Source organism: Tenrec ecaudatus, chromosome 3 (assembly GCF_050624435.1).
Source record: "Tenrec ecaudatus isolate mTenEca1 chromosome 3, mTenEca1.hap1, whole genome shotgun sequence".
NCBI classification, from domain to species: Eukaryota; Metazoa; Chordata; class Mammalia; order Afrosoricida; family Tenrecidae; genus Tenrec; species Tenrec ecaudatus.
The window spans coordinates 1,906,047-1,922,712 of NC_134532.1; the positions used below are offsets into that span (position 1 = coordinate 1,906,047).

Sequence of the window (16,666 nt, forward strand, 5' to 3'; positions counted from 1 at the left end):
TTAACAAAAGTTATTGCAGACTATAAAATAAAAAGTCTTACCCATTCTAGTCACTGCTGGTATTTCGCAGACAATAACTTTCTGCAGTCTCTCAAAAGGTTATGCATATAATTTGCCTGTGTATGTGTATGTGTGTGGGGACGGTCATGTGTCCATGTTTTAAACCAAATAGCACTTTAACTAGCCATTAAAATTTTTAGCCTAATTACATTCATGCTTCTTTTGGCTACTTAACAATAGTCTTGTAGCAGTACGCGTTTTGTCTCCCTCACACTTTTAAATGGCTATTTTAACGGTTAAGTATAATTGGCTAATACTTTTAAATGGTTTAATAACTATATAGATATCATGGTTTTTATGTTGGGCCTGGATTCTCCCATGATATGATAGAACATCTATGATGGGATCTTCTGCAAAGCCACCAAGCAGTTAATCGGGTCGCAGCCTTGATAGAATGGAGGGAGGTTTCACTCAGACAGAGACTGACAGTGTGCAGTAGCTAACTCGCTTCTGACACTGGATCTGGATCCTGAATCTGGCTCCTCAACCTCATCTGCTTAACCCAGGAGCCATCAGCGGACTGCCAAACTGGGACTCCTTCAGCGGATCTTAGATTCATTCAGCTCGGCATCCACCAGCCTGTGCTCTTCCTGCTTCCTGAGAGTCACCTGTTTTAGGACAGTAGTCAGGAGGCACTGTCCGCTGACATCTGACCCATTGACTTGACCTGGATTAAGCTTATCCACTTCTACAATGGTGTGAGCCATTTCTTCACATTAATCTCTTTCTATGCACATACAAATAGAAACATCACTGATTTTGCTTTTCTAGAGAACCCAACCTAGCACAATAGAGTAAAGTGTTCTGTCACATGAAAGACTAATGATGTGGCATTAATGATAACATCTTAAATAAGTTACTCATTCTTATTTTATTTTCCAGATTTAATTTTTATTCAGCATACAGTTCTGGTTCTCCATCTCTAGATAGCTCAGAATAGCATCCTGATCTCTCAGGTCTACATGAGACTGAGGTGCTACAACCAACTCTTGCCTTCTCCTTCTTCCTTTTGTCCTTTCAAGTTGTCACGCAGTACTTGTGTGCTTTCTAAGTCTCGTTCCTCTCATCATTTTCAGATTCTGGGTGCAGAGAGTTAACCTCCATACCAGACAGAAAATACACCAACTCCAAACCAAACCTGTTGTGGCAAATGGATTTTGAATCATAGTGACTTTTATAGAGTTGCTCTTTAGAGATACCATGGTTGTAATCTCTGCATCTTACTCCCACGGAGCCCCTGTCGGTTGCAGCCCCTTAGCGTTTACTGCCTCTAAACAGTAGAACAAAGCCCTGGTCACTGTGTGACCAGGGGTCCGGGAACACATGTGTATCTAGGACATGTAAATCCAACGTCTTCTCGCTTTTACGTTCACACTCTTCTAGTTCATCGGGTACCTCAGAAAGAGAGACCCATTTTCGAAAGTTAAATCCTCCTTGAAGTGATGACTCTGAGCTATGGATAGTGTCAAGTCCCCTATTTTATCCAAATAATTCATCAGTTACACAGCGGGCAGCCTCCTGGAGCATTCGCGTCCTATGCCAGCTTTTTGACTTGCGGGGACTTTGTATGACCCAAACCAAACCAACTAGTAATCTACGAAGGCCAAGCCCAAGAGCATCACTGCATCTTGCAGGGCACCCCATTCCCATGGGAAGAGCTGGGTTTGACAAGATGCGTACTTACTAAGCTATTTATTGCTGAACCAAGCCACAGAGGAAATGGGTATCTGCAAGACCACAAGAAACAGGAGGATGAATCCTTTTAAGGCTTCTCTCTGTCTCCACCCCCACCCCCACCCTCCTTTGCTTTTGCTGCCCTGCACACACAGTAGGACCACAACAACTGCATTCAGTTATTACAAAGAGCAGGGCGGCAGCTTCCCGGTGGGACTTCGTTATTGATGCTTCTATGGAAGGCCTTGTCACGGGGCGGGGGCGGGAAGGCGTCGCAGCGCGGCAGCGGCTGGGAGGGCCACCGCACTCCCCACTCCGCCGCCGATCGCCTGGAACCCGGAGGTCGCGCCAGCCCCAGCGGGCGACTCGCCATTGGCCGCGAGGAGGTGGCAATCAGGGCGGGTCTTAGGCGCCTGCACACGCCGGATTCAGGGCTGCCTCCCAGGTTGGGTTTCGTCGTTGCCGCCGCCGCTGCCGCCTGGGTCCCTTCGGCGCCCGCTCTGGTGGGGGAGAAGCCTCCCAGACTCCGGGCGCAGCCATCATGGTAAGTACCCCCTGTCCCCCCCCCACCCTCGGCCCCCGGGCTTCCCGCGACCACGCGCCGCGGCCCTGCAGGGCCTGCCTGCGGGCGAAGCCGCTGCACCGCGCGGGGACCCGGGGAGCGCACCGCCGAGCAGCCGAGCGATGTGGCTGCGACGTCAGGGCCCGGGGAGGTGTCCGGGCTTGGGGTCCCACTGGGGGCTTTTCCTTCCCAGGCGTGTTCGCCCCGCCACCCCGCTGTTTGCAGAGTTGGGAGAGGGAGGTCCGGCGAGGGTGCCCCCGGGGCTTCCCAATTCAGGCCGACACGGGTGCGGGGGAGATGAGGGGGGAGAGCGCAGCGGAGGTGGCCCAGGGGTGAAACGTGAGCGGGCGAAGAAGGTGGCTCGAGGGTGGGGAGGCTGTTGGATGGAGGGTCTGCCTGGGACTAGGGGTTGGGGGGAGAACTAGGCCCCTCAATCCACTCCATTTGGGCCCCAACCGCCCTACCTGGACCACCGAGTGGCCAGGGGTGCCGGGATAAAAGATTAAGGCAGCGCCCAGCCTCCCCCCACCCCCGCAGCACCTTCCCCTACAACTGACCCTTGACATTCAGGTTTCCCCCTCTGTCCGCAGTACGGATTTGTGAATCACGCCCTGGAGCTGCTGGTGATCCGCAATTACGGCCCCCAGGTGTGGGAAGACATCAAGTAAGTGACGCGCTCTGGCTAGGTGCCCCGTGGGCGCCTTTCACCCTTGGCCTCCCTCTGGGGCATCCGCCCGAGGACCGGCTCCAGCCGTGCTCCCACGCTCCCGAGGAGGGGACAGAGGGGGCTGGGCGGGCCTGGGAACTGGCGAGCAGTGGAAGGAGCCCCTAGGGGTCACGCGGCCTCCTGACCCAGCCGAGCGTGGGAACGCGTGGCCAGCTCCGCCGGCTCCCACGGTCTGTCAGCCTGCTGTTGGCTCCCACGCAGAGACTGCCTGGGGACCACGAAAGCTTCCGGAAGGGTCTGTCCCCACCCCCCCCCCAAGGCCTCCTGAAACCACGGCAGGTCCTGGCCCTTCCAAAAATGTAGTTCCCCTTGCAGTTACCTCAACCTGTTCAGCGCTTTCAGTTTGCGAAAACAGTTATCTCCAGATGGTCTTTCTTAAGCAAAGAAGTCATTTATTTATTCTGAAATAACGTGAAAATGGAAAGGATCAGACAGCCTCAGCTTCCTCTCTTGGAGAGAGAGATTGCCGAATCTGAACTATCCGCCTCTATGTTCTCCAAAATTGACATGATTTTTTAAATTGTGCCGAAAACTGGGGGTGCAAAGAGGGTGTTTTAGTTTCAGTCTGCACTGTGAATCCCAGAGCTGTTAATCGCTAGGGATGAAGGGCAATACCACACCCACTCGACGGTTAAGCCTGTCTGAGGTACAAGCATATTTACCAACCTATTTCCTGAAAAATCCTCCTTCTTGCTCTCGCATGGATGAGACTGGCATTTAATATACAATATAGCGGAGCACCATCAGTTAGCAATACCAAAATGTGTGGACTTTTTAATCGGAAGGCTTCTCAAACTACAGCGTTCAAATGGGGTAGGCTATGTGCCAGCACACCCAACAATGCGTTGTTATGACTTCTGATGTCCTGTACTCACTGATGGAATTGTGTTCTATAAAGTAGAGCTGTCCTCAAGTCCATTTCAACACATAGGGACCCCGCAGGACAGAGGTGAACTGCACTTGGACTTTAGGAAGCTGTAAATTATTAATGTGAGTAGACAGCCTCATCTTTCACCCCTGGAAAGACTATCAAATTTGGTTACATGAGAGTAATTTCTTTGGACTCCGTTTCCACAGGAATGACCAGGTTACACTAGAAAGCAATTTTCCCTCCTATTCCAGAAAACCAAATCCCCAAACTCACTGCCATCGAGTCTGTAATGATTGGACGACTGTATAGGATAGGGTAGAACTTACCCTTATGGGTTTCTGAGACTTTAACTCTTTTTTAAAAAATCATTTTATTGGGGACTCGTACAACTCATCACAATCCATACATCTATCCATTGTGTCCAGCACATTTGTATACTTGTTGCTATCATCATTCTCAAAATATTTTCTTTCTACTTGAGCTTTTGGTATCAGCTCCTCATATTTTCCCTTCCCTATCCCACTCTCCCACCTTCATGGACCCTTGATAATTTATGAATTATTATTATTTTTTCATGTCTTATACCGACTGATGTCTCCCTTTACCCAGTTTTCAGTTGTCTATCCCCCAGGGAGGGGGTTATATGTGGATCATTGCGATTGGTTTCTCCTTTAACCCCCCTCCTTTCCCTTTAACTCTTTATGAGAGTAGAAAGCCCTGTCTTTCTCCTTTGGTGGCTTTGAACTGCTGACCTTGGGGGTTGCACCCAGCAGGTGATCATTCCATCATCATGGTTCCTTATTTATTTTCTCTACAGGATCCATCTAAATAGCCTAAAGACAAATGGAGATCTGGCAATCATGCAGTTCAATCAAATGAACAAGCTAGATATTACAAAATATTCTTAGATTTTGCTTTTTAGGAACCATTTCATTGTTCCTGGAGTGAAAACTTTTGACTGGATTTCCATTCAACAGTTGACACACATTTTGCTTAGTGAGATTGATTTTAGTTTCTATAATGTCACCACACTCTCCCACCTTGCTCTCATGGGAATTTATGAGGAGAGCTGGCCTAGCTGCTGTATGCTATCTTCTCACCTGCGAAACAGAAATCCGAAATGTTTTCCCTAATTTAATGCATAACCATAGTCGTTTCATAACCATAGTAGAAGTACTATGGTTATGACTATGTGTAGAATTTCGACAGCACAATATACAATGGCTGTGATGAGACGAGGTGCCATGATGGTGAACATCTTTGAACTACTAACTGTGAGGTCAGAGGTTTGAACCCGCTTGGGGAGAAAGATTGCAGCTGTCTACTCACATAAAGATTTAAAGGCTCAGAAACCCCAAAAGGCAGCTCTCCTTTGCCCTATAAAGCCCCTCACAGTGGTGATCAATGTGAGTCAGAACTGGCCAAGTGCCAGTGAATTTGAGCATCACTTTGACCCCAAGGGCTATCTTGATTCTAGCTAACAGCAACAATAGCAACATTATGGTTAAGCCACAATGTGATTAAACCAAACAATATTTTCTCTGCTCATTTTCAGATTAGATCACCATCACACAGAGATATAAAATTGTTCTTTTTTGGGATATCTGCCCGAAGTTTAAAAATAAATTATCCAGAGATTTATTTGCAGTGCCCATATTTTCCTTAGAGAATAATAAAATATCTGAAAATATACAAATTCCACTGACAAAACATCTCTGTTAAATCATGCTAAGACGATTTTTACATTTTACTTTAAAAAAATAAGTCACGCATTTGAAATTAAATGTACTTTAACTCATTAATTTTCCTTTAAGTAGCTTTAAGTGGTATTTTAATCTGCTAAGTGATAGTGATTCACATTACACAAAACAGGTTTCTATGGTAAAATGAAACAAAATTTATAGGTCTTTATTTCTTATAAATTAACTCAAGGATTACTTACCCGGTAATATAAATGCTGTTAACTGTCTTTTCACTTATTCTCATGGTTAGGTTCCAACGACAGGCTCTTACGTGAAAATCATGTGACACATGTGAAATGTGTCAGCAGAGCCAGCCCCTAACAAATCATCACAGGCCCGGCAGGTGCAAGTGGACAGTGATAGCAAGTAAAGATTATAGTAAAGTCATAGAGTAATAGGGAGAGATGGGAGAGTAAAATAAAGAAGTCAGATACATTTCAAGGTAGCATGCCCACCTAAGCTCCTCTTGGTGGTACACTTAGAGATGGGAGAGCAGAGGGCAGGAGAGAGAGAGAGAGAGCGATTGCTAACCCAGGCTTATGTCTCTTTGGGGGCGTGCATGCCTCCTAATTATAGGTAAAGACATACGTCACTGGAAGGGGTTGTACAGTAGGCAATGGAAGCAATAGGAGGGAGAAGTACAATGGGCATAAGCTTAACAGAAAGGGGATGAAGTAGGGGTGTACACGTAATAGGAAGGGGAGGGACTAGGGGTATACATGGGACAAGAAGGGAGGACCCTACATTTATGGTGGTGGCCTTGGTAACCCTTGAGTGGGCTTGACCTCCCTGGAATCTCCTTCAGGGAAGCAATCTACTACTATCCTTCTCAAGGAGTCTGATTGTTAGGGAGATAACCTCTGACCTACTCTCGTGGACCTCCAAGTGTATAGTCATTTACCATGTGTAGCAAGCAACTAAGTTTGGTATATATTTGGGGGAGACCACTTGGGAGAAATCTGTTTCCCACAGAAATGGACATCACTACATACGTGCCAAACCACTAAGAATAATTGTCCAGCCAACTTGACACAGCCTTAACCATCTCAGTATTGTCGCACTTGAATAGCTCCTAGGCATTCATTATTGCTCAAATTAAATCATAAATCCAGCAAGTAGATTGTAGAGTTGTTTACTATTCTTATGCATGGGAAATGCCGGATAGGGATTAGTCACTAAATAAGAGAGGGTATCGTTAAGTTAGTGTTTTTGTTGTTAGATGGCCGTTGGTTGGTTCCGACTCATAGCAACCTTATGTACAAGAGAACACAACACTGCCCAGTCCTACTCCATCCCCACAAGTGTTCTAATGTTTGAGCCCATTGGTCCAGCACTGTGTCCATCCATCTTGTTGAAGGCCGTCCTCTTTTTCATTATCCCGCCGCTTAACCAGGCATGATGTCTTCCTCCAGGGACTAGTCTCTCTTGACCACATGGCAAAACGACGTGAGACCAAGCATCACCATACTTGCCTCCAAGGAGCATTCTGGCTGTCCTTCAGTGTTTGCATGAACACTCTGCTTTGAGTGGATTAAAGTCGACCATTGTTTTCCAGTCCAGTACCCCTGCAGGATTAGTGCAAGCTCCCTCCCTGCAAGGACATCTACTTAAGAAAGCTCAGCTTTTCACTGCCTGGGAGTAGGGGCAGGGAGTAGGGAAGGAGATGTTGAGGATGTAGTTTGGAAGTGTGCATGGGTTAATTTTGACCTCTCCACCTCCCCCCACCCACTGCTCTAGTGGAAGTCACTTTAGGCAGAGGTGGCCAAGATACTGGTACGAGAAACTGATGTTTTTAAAGACCTATCGATCTATTTGTTTATTTATGTTTGAAGGTGGCTGTCTTAGTCAATAGCAAATTGATATTTATAAAATTTTATATTACTTTTTAAAGTATTATTTGATGGAAACACATCATCCATCTTTTATGAGAAAGGATTCCAGATATTTAATGACAAAAATAATTCTAAGTAACAGATTCAATTTTAAACTCAGTGTATACTCGCTCTTACTAGCAGTCTACCAAGCATTTCACAAGAGCTTTCGATTCCTCTTTTAAAGAAAAAGAAAAAAAAAGATCTCTCACAAGGGGCGACATGCTTCTTCCTAAAGGGCTAGAAACGAAAAAATTTAGCTGCAATAGGCCAAAAGTTAAAATACAAATGATTCTTGTAGTACATTAAGACATAACCCAGGGGCTCAACTTGAGGGGAAATCTACCCAAAGGCACAAAATACAAGCAATAACCCTGTGGTCCCCTTTCTTAGCTGACCACAGCACAGTGACCGTTGTCTGTCCGAACTGCGCTAGTGGCCTGTAGTTTGCTGACCTTCATTCTGAATCTCCTTCAAGTCTTATTTTTTGGTTTCCTCTCCTATTTCAGAGGATGCTTTAAGAAGCCAGGGTTACTACCTAGATGATGAGAACAATTTCAATCGTCGATCAGATGATTAGAAAAGCACTTCCATATTTAGATGTTTGATGGAATAATTTCTGTCATTTGTTCATCTTCCCTGGCTAGCCGAATCATTGCTTAAAATGATTGGTTGTCAGTCAGCTTCATTTACTGTAAAGAGTTCATCTTTTTAATATGGTTTTATGACATGCCTTCAATAGGGCAGCATATTTTTTCATTCCTTGGTGTATTCATTATTTCATTCTTGTTCAGCATATTTTAAATGACCATCATGCAGTAAAGTAGGCGAGAAAAGCGAGAGATGCAGTAGCCTTTACTTTCATGAAAAGTCAAGCGATATTTTCTCATTCATCTTTCTGTCTTTAATGCAAACACGGTAACATTTTGATTGTCAGATAGTATATGAACATCTTTAACTTTGGAAACTAGTGCATCGAGTTGAACTTGCTAATCACTAATAAATTTCCCTGGTTTAAATAAGAGAAGGGTTGGGTAATAGCTTTCCATCCTGAGGATGACAGAAAGATATTAATTTCATTGTGCTGTTTTTCTCAGAAAATGCTACTTGCAATTGATCTTATGTCCCTATTTGAATTTGAAAATTCAGCGTGTGCTCTTAATATTATCAAAATCCATGAAAGTAAACAGACTAATGTGCCATGTTTTGCCAAATCGTAATCCAACTTTCAGATTCAGGAGGGTTTGAATGAAATTTCCTTTTTAATACCCGCTCTCAAGTAGATATAGTCCTACGTACATTGTAAACTTTCAATAGCATTTATAGAGTAAAGCTATTTAATTCATCCAAAGTTTCCCTCCCCTATAATTTCAGTTGAAGCTAAAACATTCTTTTGAAACAGGAAAGGGCTTTTTTTTACAGCAACATTAAAAATATTAATAATTAAGCTTTGTTTTGAAAATGTCAAATGAAATATATACAGGAAACTGAAGAGTCAGAACTCTGAACCTGCTCTGCTGGTGCCACGCTTAACACTTACGAAGCAATTTTGAAAGAGGAGCTAATTAGAACATATACTCAAATATGAAAGCATGTGAATGTTAGGACCCAGAAGCATCTTAGTTACAAATGAATGAATTGGTAAGTAAATTGTGAGATCTAGGTTCTCTTTTGTGGAAAGATTGGCCAGTTTCCTGAAAGATTTTCAAAAAGAAGGAACCAGATGTCCGTTGATAAACTCTCTAGCCTTCAACATTATTCCAGGATATGGAACTTGATGCTTGCAAACCAACTCCGTTCACATACCATCCAGGTCCTATGCAGTGAGCAGCCTGGTGCCTGGGTCATGAGCATGCTTACAGCCTGGTCCCGGGCATTTTCTTTGATGAGAAACCTAACGGGGTCCTTCTCCATGCAGTCTTCCCTTTTTGAGAAGAAATAAACAGTCACTGAAGTTGGTTATTGGACTTGACACATCAGAGTAAGAGCTTTGCATATTAGCATCGGAGGAGAAATCAGAAAAGTGCCATTCTCCCTCTGAATACGCCTCGATGTGGCCACAGCCCACATTAACTAGGCCGCCTGAAACGAACGCGCTTTACTCCGTCTCACCTCCCTCCAGTGGAGGGACGCTAACAAATGTGTTTGCTCAGTGTGCTAGAAGGCGACAGTTCTGGGCTGACACTGTGCAGACATCAACAGGAAAACACGCTTAAGCAGAGGAACCCTGCAAGGCAAGCTGTAAATGGGGCCCCTCCTCAGAATCCGTGAGCACTGGCCACTTTTCCATTCGCTCCGTTGCCTCCTTGTTCATTAAAAAAGAAACAAGGCGGGGAAGAATGGTGCCTTTGTTACGAGTGCCTAGCAAAATGGAATACCTATTTTTCTGCGTCAAATGATTGAAGCTAAAGAATTGCAAGATAAAAAGGGAATGCATTCTCAGTCGTTTACCGTTCTTTAGGACTGTGGCTTCCGTTCCGTTACATATTCTGATTAGATTCCTTGTGGAATCTTGCAATATTAAAGCATTTCATTACTGAAACCTTTGGTGGCTAGTCTCAGAATCACACGAACGTGGAGATCTTTCAGTCTGCACATCTCACTTATTTCCAGTATGCTAGCTTGATGGGCAAACTTTTAGTTCTTCAACCATAACAATAAAGAGCAAACAAACGAAACCCAGTTGTATTCCAGTTGGTTTTGACTTATGGCATCAGCCTAGCATTTTCCCTGGCTGGGTTTTGGCAGATAGATCCCAATTACATTCTTCTGATGCTTTCCTACGTAGACTTTAACAGCCTTTGAGTGGATTCGAACTACCAAGTTTTCAGTTAGCAGCTGAGAGTGTTCATCATTTCTGTGACCCAGCAGCTGCCCCTCCCAACTGTATGAAGCTTTGAAATGTGCCAGGATACCCAATCTGCTTGGAATGTCTCCTCCTCTGCTCTCCCCAAACCTTCCACGTGGCTGGTTCAGGTTCAAAATGTAAAACAAATACTATACATAAATAAGGCTTCGCTCACTTCCAAACTGTGCTTTTCTTTCATAGTATAGACAAGCATTTTTAATGATGAATTTACATCTTTATTTGATTATGGTCTTTGTTGCCTATGACACTTTAATCTTCATAACCATGTGTGTTTTTTTCTTCTCTTTTTCTATATTTTGTTTTTTAATCATTTTATTAGGGGCTCATACAACTCATCACAATCCACACATACATCAATTGTGTAAAGCACATTTGTACGTTCATGGCCCTCATCATTCTGAAAACATTTGCTCTCCACTTAAGCCCCTGGCATAAGCTCTTCATTTTTCCCCTCCCTCCCCGCTCCCCCCTCCCTCATGAACCCTTGATAATTTATAAATTATTATTTTGTCATATCTTGCACTGTCCGACGTCTCCCTTCACCCACTTTTCTGTTATCTGTCCCCCAGGGAGGAGGTCACGTGTAGATCCTTGTAATCGGTTCCCCCTTTCTACCCCACCCTCCTCATACCCTCCCAGTATCGCCACTCACACCACTGGTCATGAAGGGATCATCCACCCATGTGTGTTTCTTACCATCTCTTTATTGCCTGGAGAGGACCTGGAAGAGTGTTGGCACACAATAAGTGTATATAACCGAATTATTTTGTGTATTTTAATTCCCATGGCTTAGAGCACTCACATGTTTATCTGCATAATTTTTTCTATAATCAAAATGTGTTGTACCAGAATGACACCTTCAGCTACTTTTTCATAAAGATGTAAATCTTGCTGAAATGGACACTTCTTGTATGAGCAAAGGGCAATGGCATTTCTCTCTGGAGGACTTAGAGCTCTTTGAAGACATCTCACGTCACATGCGAGCACAGTACAATGATGGAGTGCACTACTGTTGGGTTTCCAGCTGCATAAATCAAGACAGTTACTAAACTGGACTTGGTACAGATGGAATCTTTGAAGCATATATAAGGCAAGTGATGGCAGTAAAGCCTGTGAAAACCAGAACCTGTGTAATGCGGAAACCTGTCAGAGCAGGAGCTTCCAAATATTTTCCAGTGCAGAGAACATTAGAAAGGTGGTAAGATTGTATCCCGACAAAGGCTGAAACCCGGTCAGACTTAGAAAAAACAAGGCAGTCCTGTTGAGTTTTGATTCATAGAGTTTTCACATTTATATTTAAGTTTAAATTAGTGTACAACTTGCAATTTAAAGTTAGTGTCATAGAATTCAATGAAAGAAAATTAACATTTTAAAAATGTTAAACAGTTTTATGGGCATTTATTTCACATATCATACAATTCAATAGTTCAATTATGTTAATGCTATACAGTCACCTTTACAATCAGTTTTAGAGAATTTACTCCTTTTTGGTGCTCACTGTCATCAGCTCCCTACATCCTCCCAACTTTCCTTGCCATACTCCTCCCAGAAACCATCCACACAGTCACTGGATTGATCGTTTTACCAATCCTGTACCTATAGTTTTTCCTATAAAGAAAATCATAAAAAATAAAACACAGAAAAACTGCACAAAACAACAAAGGAAACACCAGAGGGAATTCACTGGAGGCTTACTCCATGCGTGGACCGTGGAAGTAGACTGGTCTTCCACTGTCAGCCAAAGCCTTCTGAAAACTGCATGTTCATGTTTTAAGCTCTGACACCATTCCCTCCTTTGGGTTTGGTTTTAGCATTCACAATCCTTGGATCACACAGGCTTGTGTGCTTCTTCTATGTGGGCCCTGTTGACCTCGTTCAAATGGCTGTTTATTTGAAGACAAGCCTTTAAGCCTCCAGATCCGATGCTTTCTAGTGACCTGGGATCATCTAGTTTCTTTGCCACACTTTGCTATGGCACCCACATCTTCAGAGATCTCTCTTCATGAGGGTGTCAAACAGTGCCATGTAACAAGAACTAGTTATTCTCAGATTGGGGTTCGAATTAAGTCTGAGCCCCCAAATACATTCATATAGCTATAATTTATATGTGTCTCTGGTCTACTTTAGAGACAGCAGCTCTTGCCAACCCAGACCATGTACTATATTCCCACTGGGACCTTAGACTGTTTTTTTGTTTGCTTGCTTGTTTTGAGGTGTGCATCATCCTCCATAGGCCACACAAGAAGGACTTGATGCGGAAACCCCTTTAAATGAACTGGGCTTCACCCCACACTCACCCATAGCCTTGGTCTTGTGCCAGAAACTCCCTAGTAAACGTTTCAGAACCAGATGGCTTCTATCCCAAGGTTCTAGAACTGGTGATTGTAGAACTGGCGAGCATTGAACTATGGTTAGGTAGGATCTCTTGCCTTGGGAGTGTCCAACGAATGGGGTCCCTATATTATCATATACTTACTCTTTAGTTCTACCTTGCTTTATTATGACATGTATTAATCTGGTAGACAGGGTTCTGCCAGTGTAAATCAATGTTATTGGAAATTTTGCCCCACCACCAACTCCCATTGTTCACATGTCAAGAGTGTCCAGCCACTATTCGAGTTTAATCTCTACAACTCAACAATTCATGCATTGAGGTTTGTGGACAGCTTACGATTATATAATGTTTTTTTTCTCTCAACAATGTTTTAAATTCTACACATTATGCCCCAGGAGGATGACCAATAATGTACTCTTTTTAATTCTTATTAATTTTTTGATTGAAAGAGCTCATTGGTTTTCCAATAAAAATTTCATGCATACATTATTTCATGATAGTGCCATAGTCTTTAAATAAATGTTTGCGATACTGAAATCAAGTTGAAAAACCAAAGAATACTCATCCACACATTCTATTTTGAACCTGGTAGTTCAGATATACTGAGCACTAACTATATTGTCCCATCAGCACGGTCTATTAAGGACTCCATTGTGTCTCCTAAAAATGTGTGCAGTGATTGTACTTCTATTCCTGTGGCTGAATTGCGGGAAAGGTAAGACTGTCTGCTCCCCACAAATGAAAGCTTTCCACTACTTTAGACACCCTGAAACTGGACCTCGAGCCCCTCACACTGTAAGAAAATAAATGTCTATTGTTAAAGGGACCCACTTCTGCTATTTCTGTTGTAGCTGCCCTACGTGTTTAATCTTCACCAGACCGATAGAAAAGATTGCTCCATCTCCCTCATTCTATAAAGAAGGGAACTGAGACCCGGAGACTGCAGAACCTGCTACTAGTCACTGGAATACAGATTTGGACAGGGGGCTATGTGTCGGAATCTACTGAGTGACAGTGGGTGGGGTTTGGTGATTTTACAGGCTTGTAATCACCGTATAATATTTTCTCCAAAGAGAAGACTCTATTTTCTTTGTTCCAAAGACAAACAACTTAGCATGGCCATCGCTGACATGTCGGTGTACAGCTTTTTTCATTCATTCATTCATTTTTCTTTCCTTTTTTCTTGGCATGTTCAAACGTGTATCCGAATGATTGCAGAATCAATTGATTTTGCCTGCACTACTTTTCAAGGCAATTTTATTTGCCAATCAGCACAACTGAAGAAAATCTGGAATTTTGGTTATTTTCTATATATTGAGAAGATCCTGCACCGTGATGTGCTCTCCAGGCAGTGTTAATAAGGAAGTATGTTCTGGGTCATTTATTTGTGTGGTGAAGCTACTTGAATCTGTTTATTTTCAAATGTTGGTGGATTTGTTTTCGGAATTAGGGCCATGGCTGTTTAAAGTCTCCCATGCCAAGCTGCACACTGTGCCAGGCAGCATGTGATTACACATCATGATGCTGCATTGTCTGCAACTAAGGGACCCGTGTCATGTATGAGAGTTCTTGTGGTTACATACCACTTGCATGAACAAACACATTCACTTGGAAGGACTGGCTCTAACCACACAAAATAGCATCCAAGCCAGAAGCTCTCACTAACGTGAATGGCTCCTGCCTCTTCATCTGGTAGCTCTTTCGAGCTAAACCTCCTTTGGGGGTGTAGACATCCGGGACACAATTTACCCGGAGTTCGTGAGAATTCAGTGGTTTCACAACTCCTGCCTTTTTAGATGTGAGAAATTTTAACTTTCATTGATATTCACAAAGGTAAATTTGTCCATAATTCAGAAAAAAATAGTGGTGTGAATGCAGAGGCACTGAGAAGGCTCGGGTGACCCCCAAATTTCTACTCCTTCAACTGCCATCTTGCCTTAGCTCAATCTTTTAGAGAGTACTTTTATAAATTTCTTTTTTGCACAGAAAATCCCTCTGTTCTGTTGAACATATTAAACCAATTCACACTAAAGGGGTAGTGTCATAGCCAATTAGTGTTTCCACTTGTACAGGGGAGAAAGCAAAGGATTGTCTACTGAAAGCAGGGAACTGGGTCAGAGAGATAATTGACAGTGAAGTCTACATGACCAATCTCCAATGCACCCTGCCCCTTCCTCTTTCATCTCTACTTTCTTTCCCTTTATCCTGCTCTGCTTTTTCCCTTCTCAATAATGGTACATTCTCATTGGATGTGTATTTCTGCCAACTACTGTATGCTCTATGAGGGCAGGGACTTCTGTTTTGTTCATTGATGAAAGTACTTAGAAAGCTGCCTGGGACAGAATAAACCAAACCACACACACTGCTCTCGTCAACACTGACTCATAAGACCGAGGACGACTAACTGTTTACAGGAGTAGAAACCCCCATCTTTCTCCTGTGGAGCGACTGGTGGACTGGAGCAATCACAGCCAAGGGCAACCACTCTGCCACCAGGGCTCCTGCTGCTGGGACATGATCGGTCCTTAATAAATATCCTCCTCCTGGAAAGCATGAGTGAAATGCATGATGAAAAGGAGACTCCACGTTTCTAAAGATTTTTTTTAAGATGAACGCAAATGAAGAGGCCTATGTATTCTGAACAATTGGATGGACTCCAGTAGGACTCAGCAAGAGAATGTGGCTGTTTTCTTCTATATCTCAGCCCCCCGCCTCCCCGGGAGCATAGCGGGCTCCAGGAAATCATGCAAAAAGATTCGTTTACTTTATTAAGAAGAAAGATAAAAGAAGGACGGATGGAATGCTTTGATTGACGGCGAGGGGATTTCTCAGGAAATGGCCTTTCCTCTGTTTGGCACGGAAGACCTACGCAGTTTGTGTGTACCTCATTTATGGGTAGTGTTTCAGAGAAATTCAATTGACGACAGAAATTCATGCAAATTGGTTTCAATATGATGCAATGAAAGCATCAATATGCTTAAAATACCACTCCTGCCTGTCTACGGAACCTTGCTGGTGTCACGGTGAGGCTGGGGTCCACGTGGCGGGTCGTAGTTGGACCCATCGGCAGCTCCTCGGGAGCAGCCTGGGCCTTCTACTGCAGTAAACAGCGACACTCTCGGAAACCCCCAGAGTGCATTGACTCAGTGGACAGCGATTTCCGGCCTGTATCATCACCCCACCCTATCCACCCCTATGGGATCTCCAAATTCACCTAATTGTAGCCCCAGGACTCCAGTTGCTCAGGCCAAAAATATGGCGTCGGCTTTGACTCTTCTTCTCAGATCGGCCAGCCCCTTATGTTGGATTTACCTTCTGGAAGCATCCAGATTTGAACCACTTCGCACCCGAGCCCCCGGCATCTTCCACCTAAAGGTTGACATTAGCCTCGGACTGACCTCCCTGCAGCCCCTGGTCTATTCTGAACACAGCATCCAGACGGATTCCCCTTTCACCAGAGTCTGTTAATCTCAGTGGGCATCACACAAGTTCTAAGCCCCACTAGCTCATTGAAGGAAATGCCATTGTCATGCTCAGTGCCCAACCAGGCCTAAACAATGTCTTTGCTGTGTGTCTGGCCCCATTCCCATACATTTTCTGTCCCCATTTCTTTTCCTGGTCCAGCCACACTGTCTCTGTTGTTCCTCCAACATACTGGTTCACCCCTCATACTTCGTGTTTCCCCACCTGAAATACATGGGACTCAGGTGGCCAGTGACTCATCCTCTGACTTTTTACTGCCTGGACTCACATGCCACTGTCTCAGGGAGACCTGAAACTCATCACCCACTTACTCTGATTGTTAACATTTTATTTACAGTGCTTGCCATTAATATTATTATTAAATTTAAGTTTAAATATTCATTTTAAAGCATTATCTTCTTTCTTATGTATCTCCCCTCCTAGAATATATATGTTCCAAGACACAGGAATTGTTGTCTACTTTATTGACAAT

General features: G+C 43.8%; 1 protein-coding gene across 2 annotated transcripts in view; it reads left to right on the forward strand.

The window, feature by feature from the left end:
* Window positions 1–2,076: 2,076 nt before the first annotated feature.
* Window positions 2,077–16,666, forward strand: part of GUCY1B1 (guanylate cyclase 1 soluble subunit beta 1) — a 55,333-nt gene continuing 40,743 nt past the window's right edge. The window contains exons 1-3 of one of the 2 annotated variants that reach the window (XM_075543632.1): window positions 2,077–2,278; window positions 2,887–2,960; window positions 13,930–14,076. Coding sequence is in view for 1 of the 2 variants with exons in the window: in XM_075543631.1 (XP_075399746.1) it covers window positions 2,276–2,278; window positions 2,887–2,960 (77 nt within the window). In the remaining variant the exon portion in view is untranslated. The remainder of the gene's footprint in view (window positions 2,279–2,886; window positions 2,961–13,929; window positions 14,077–16,666) is intronic. The other variant, XM_075543631.1, reaches the window with a different exon arrangement.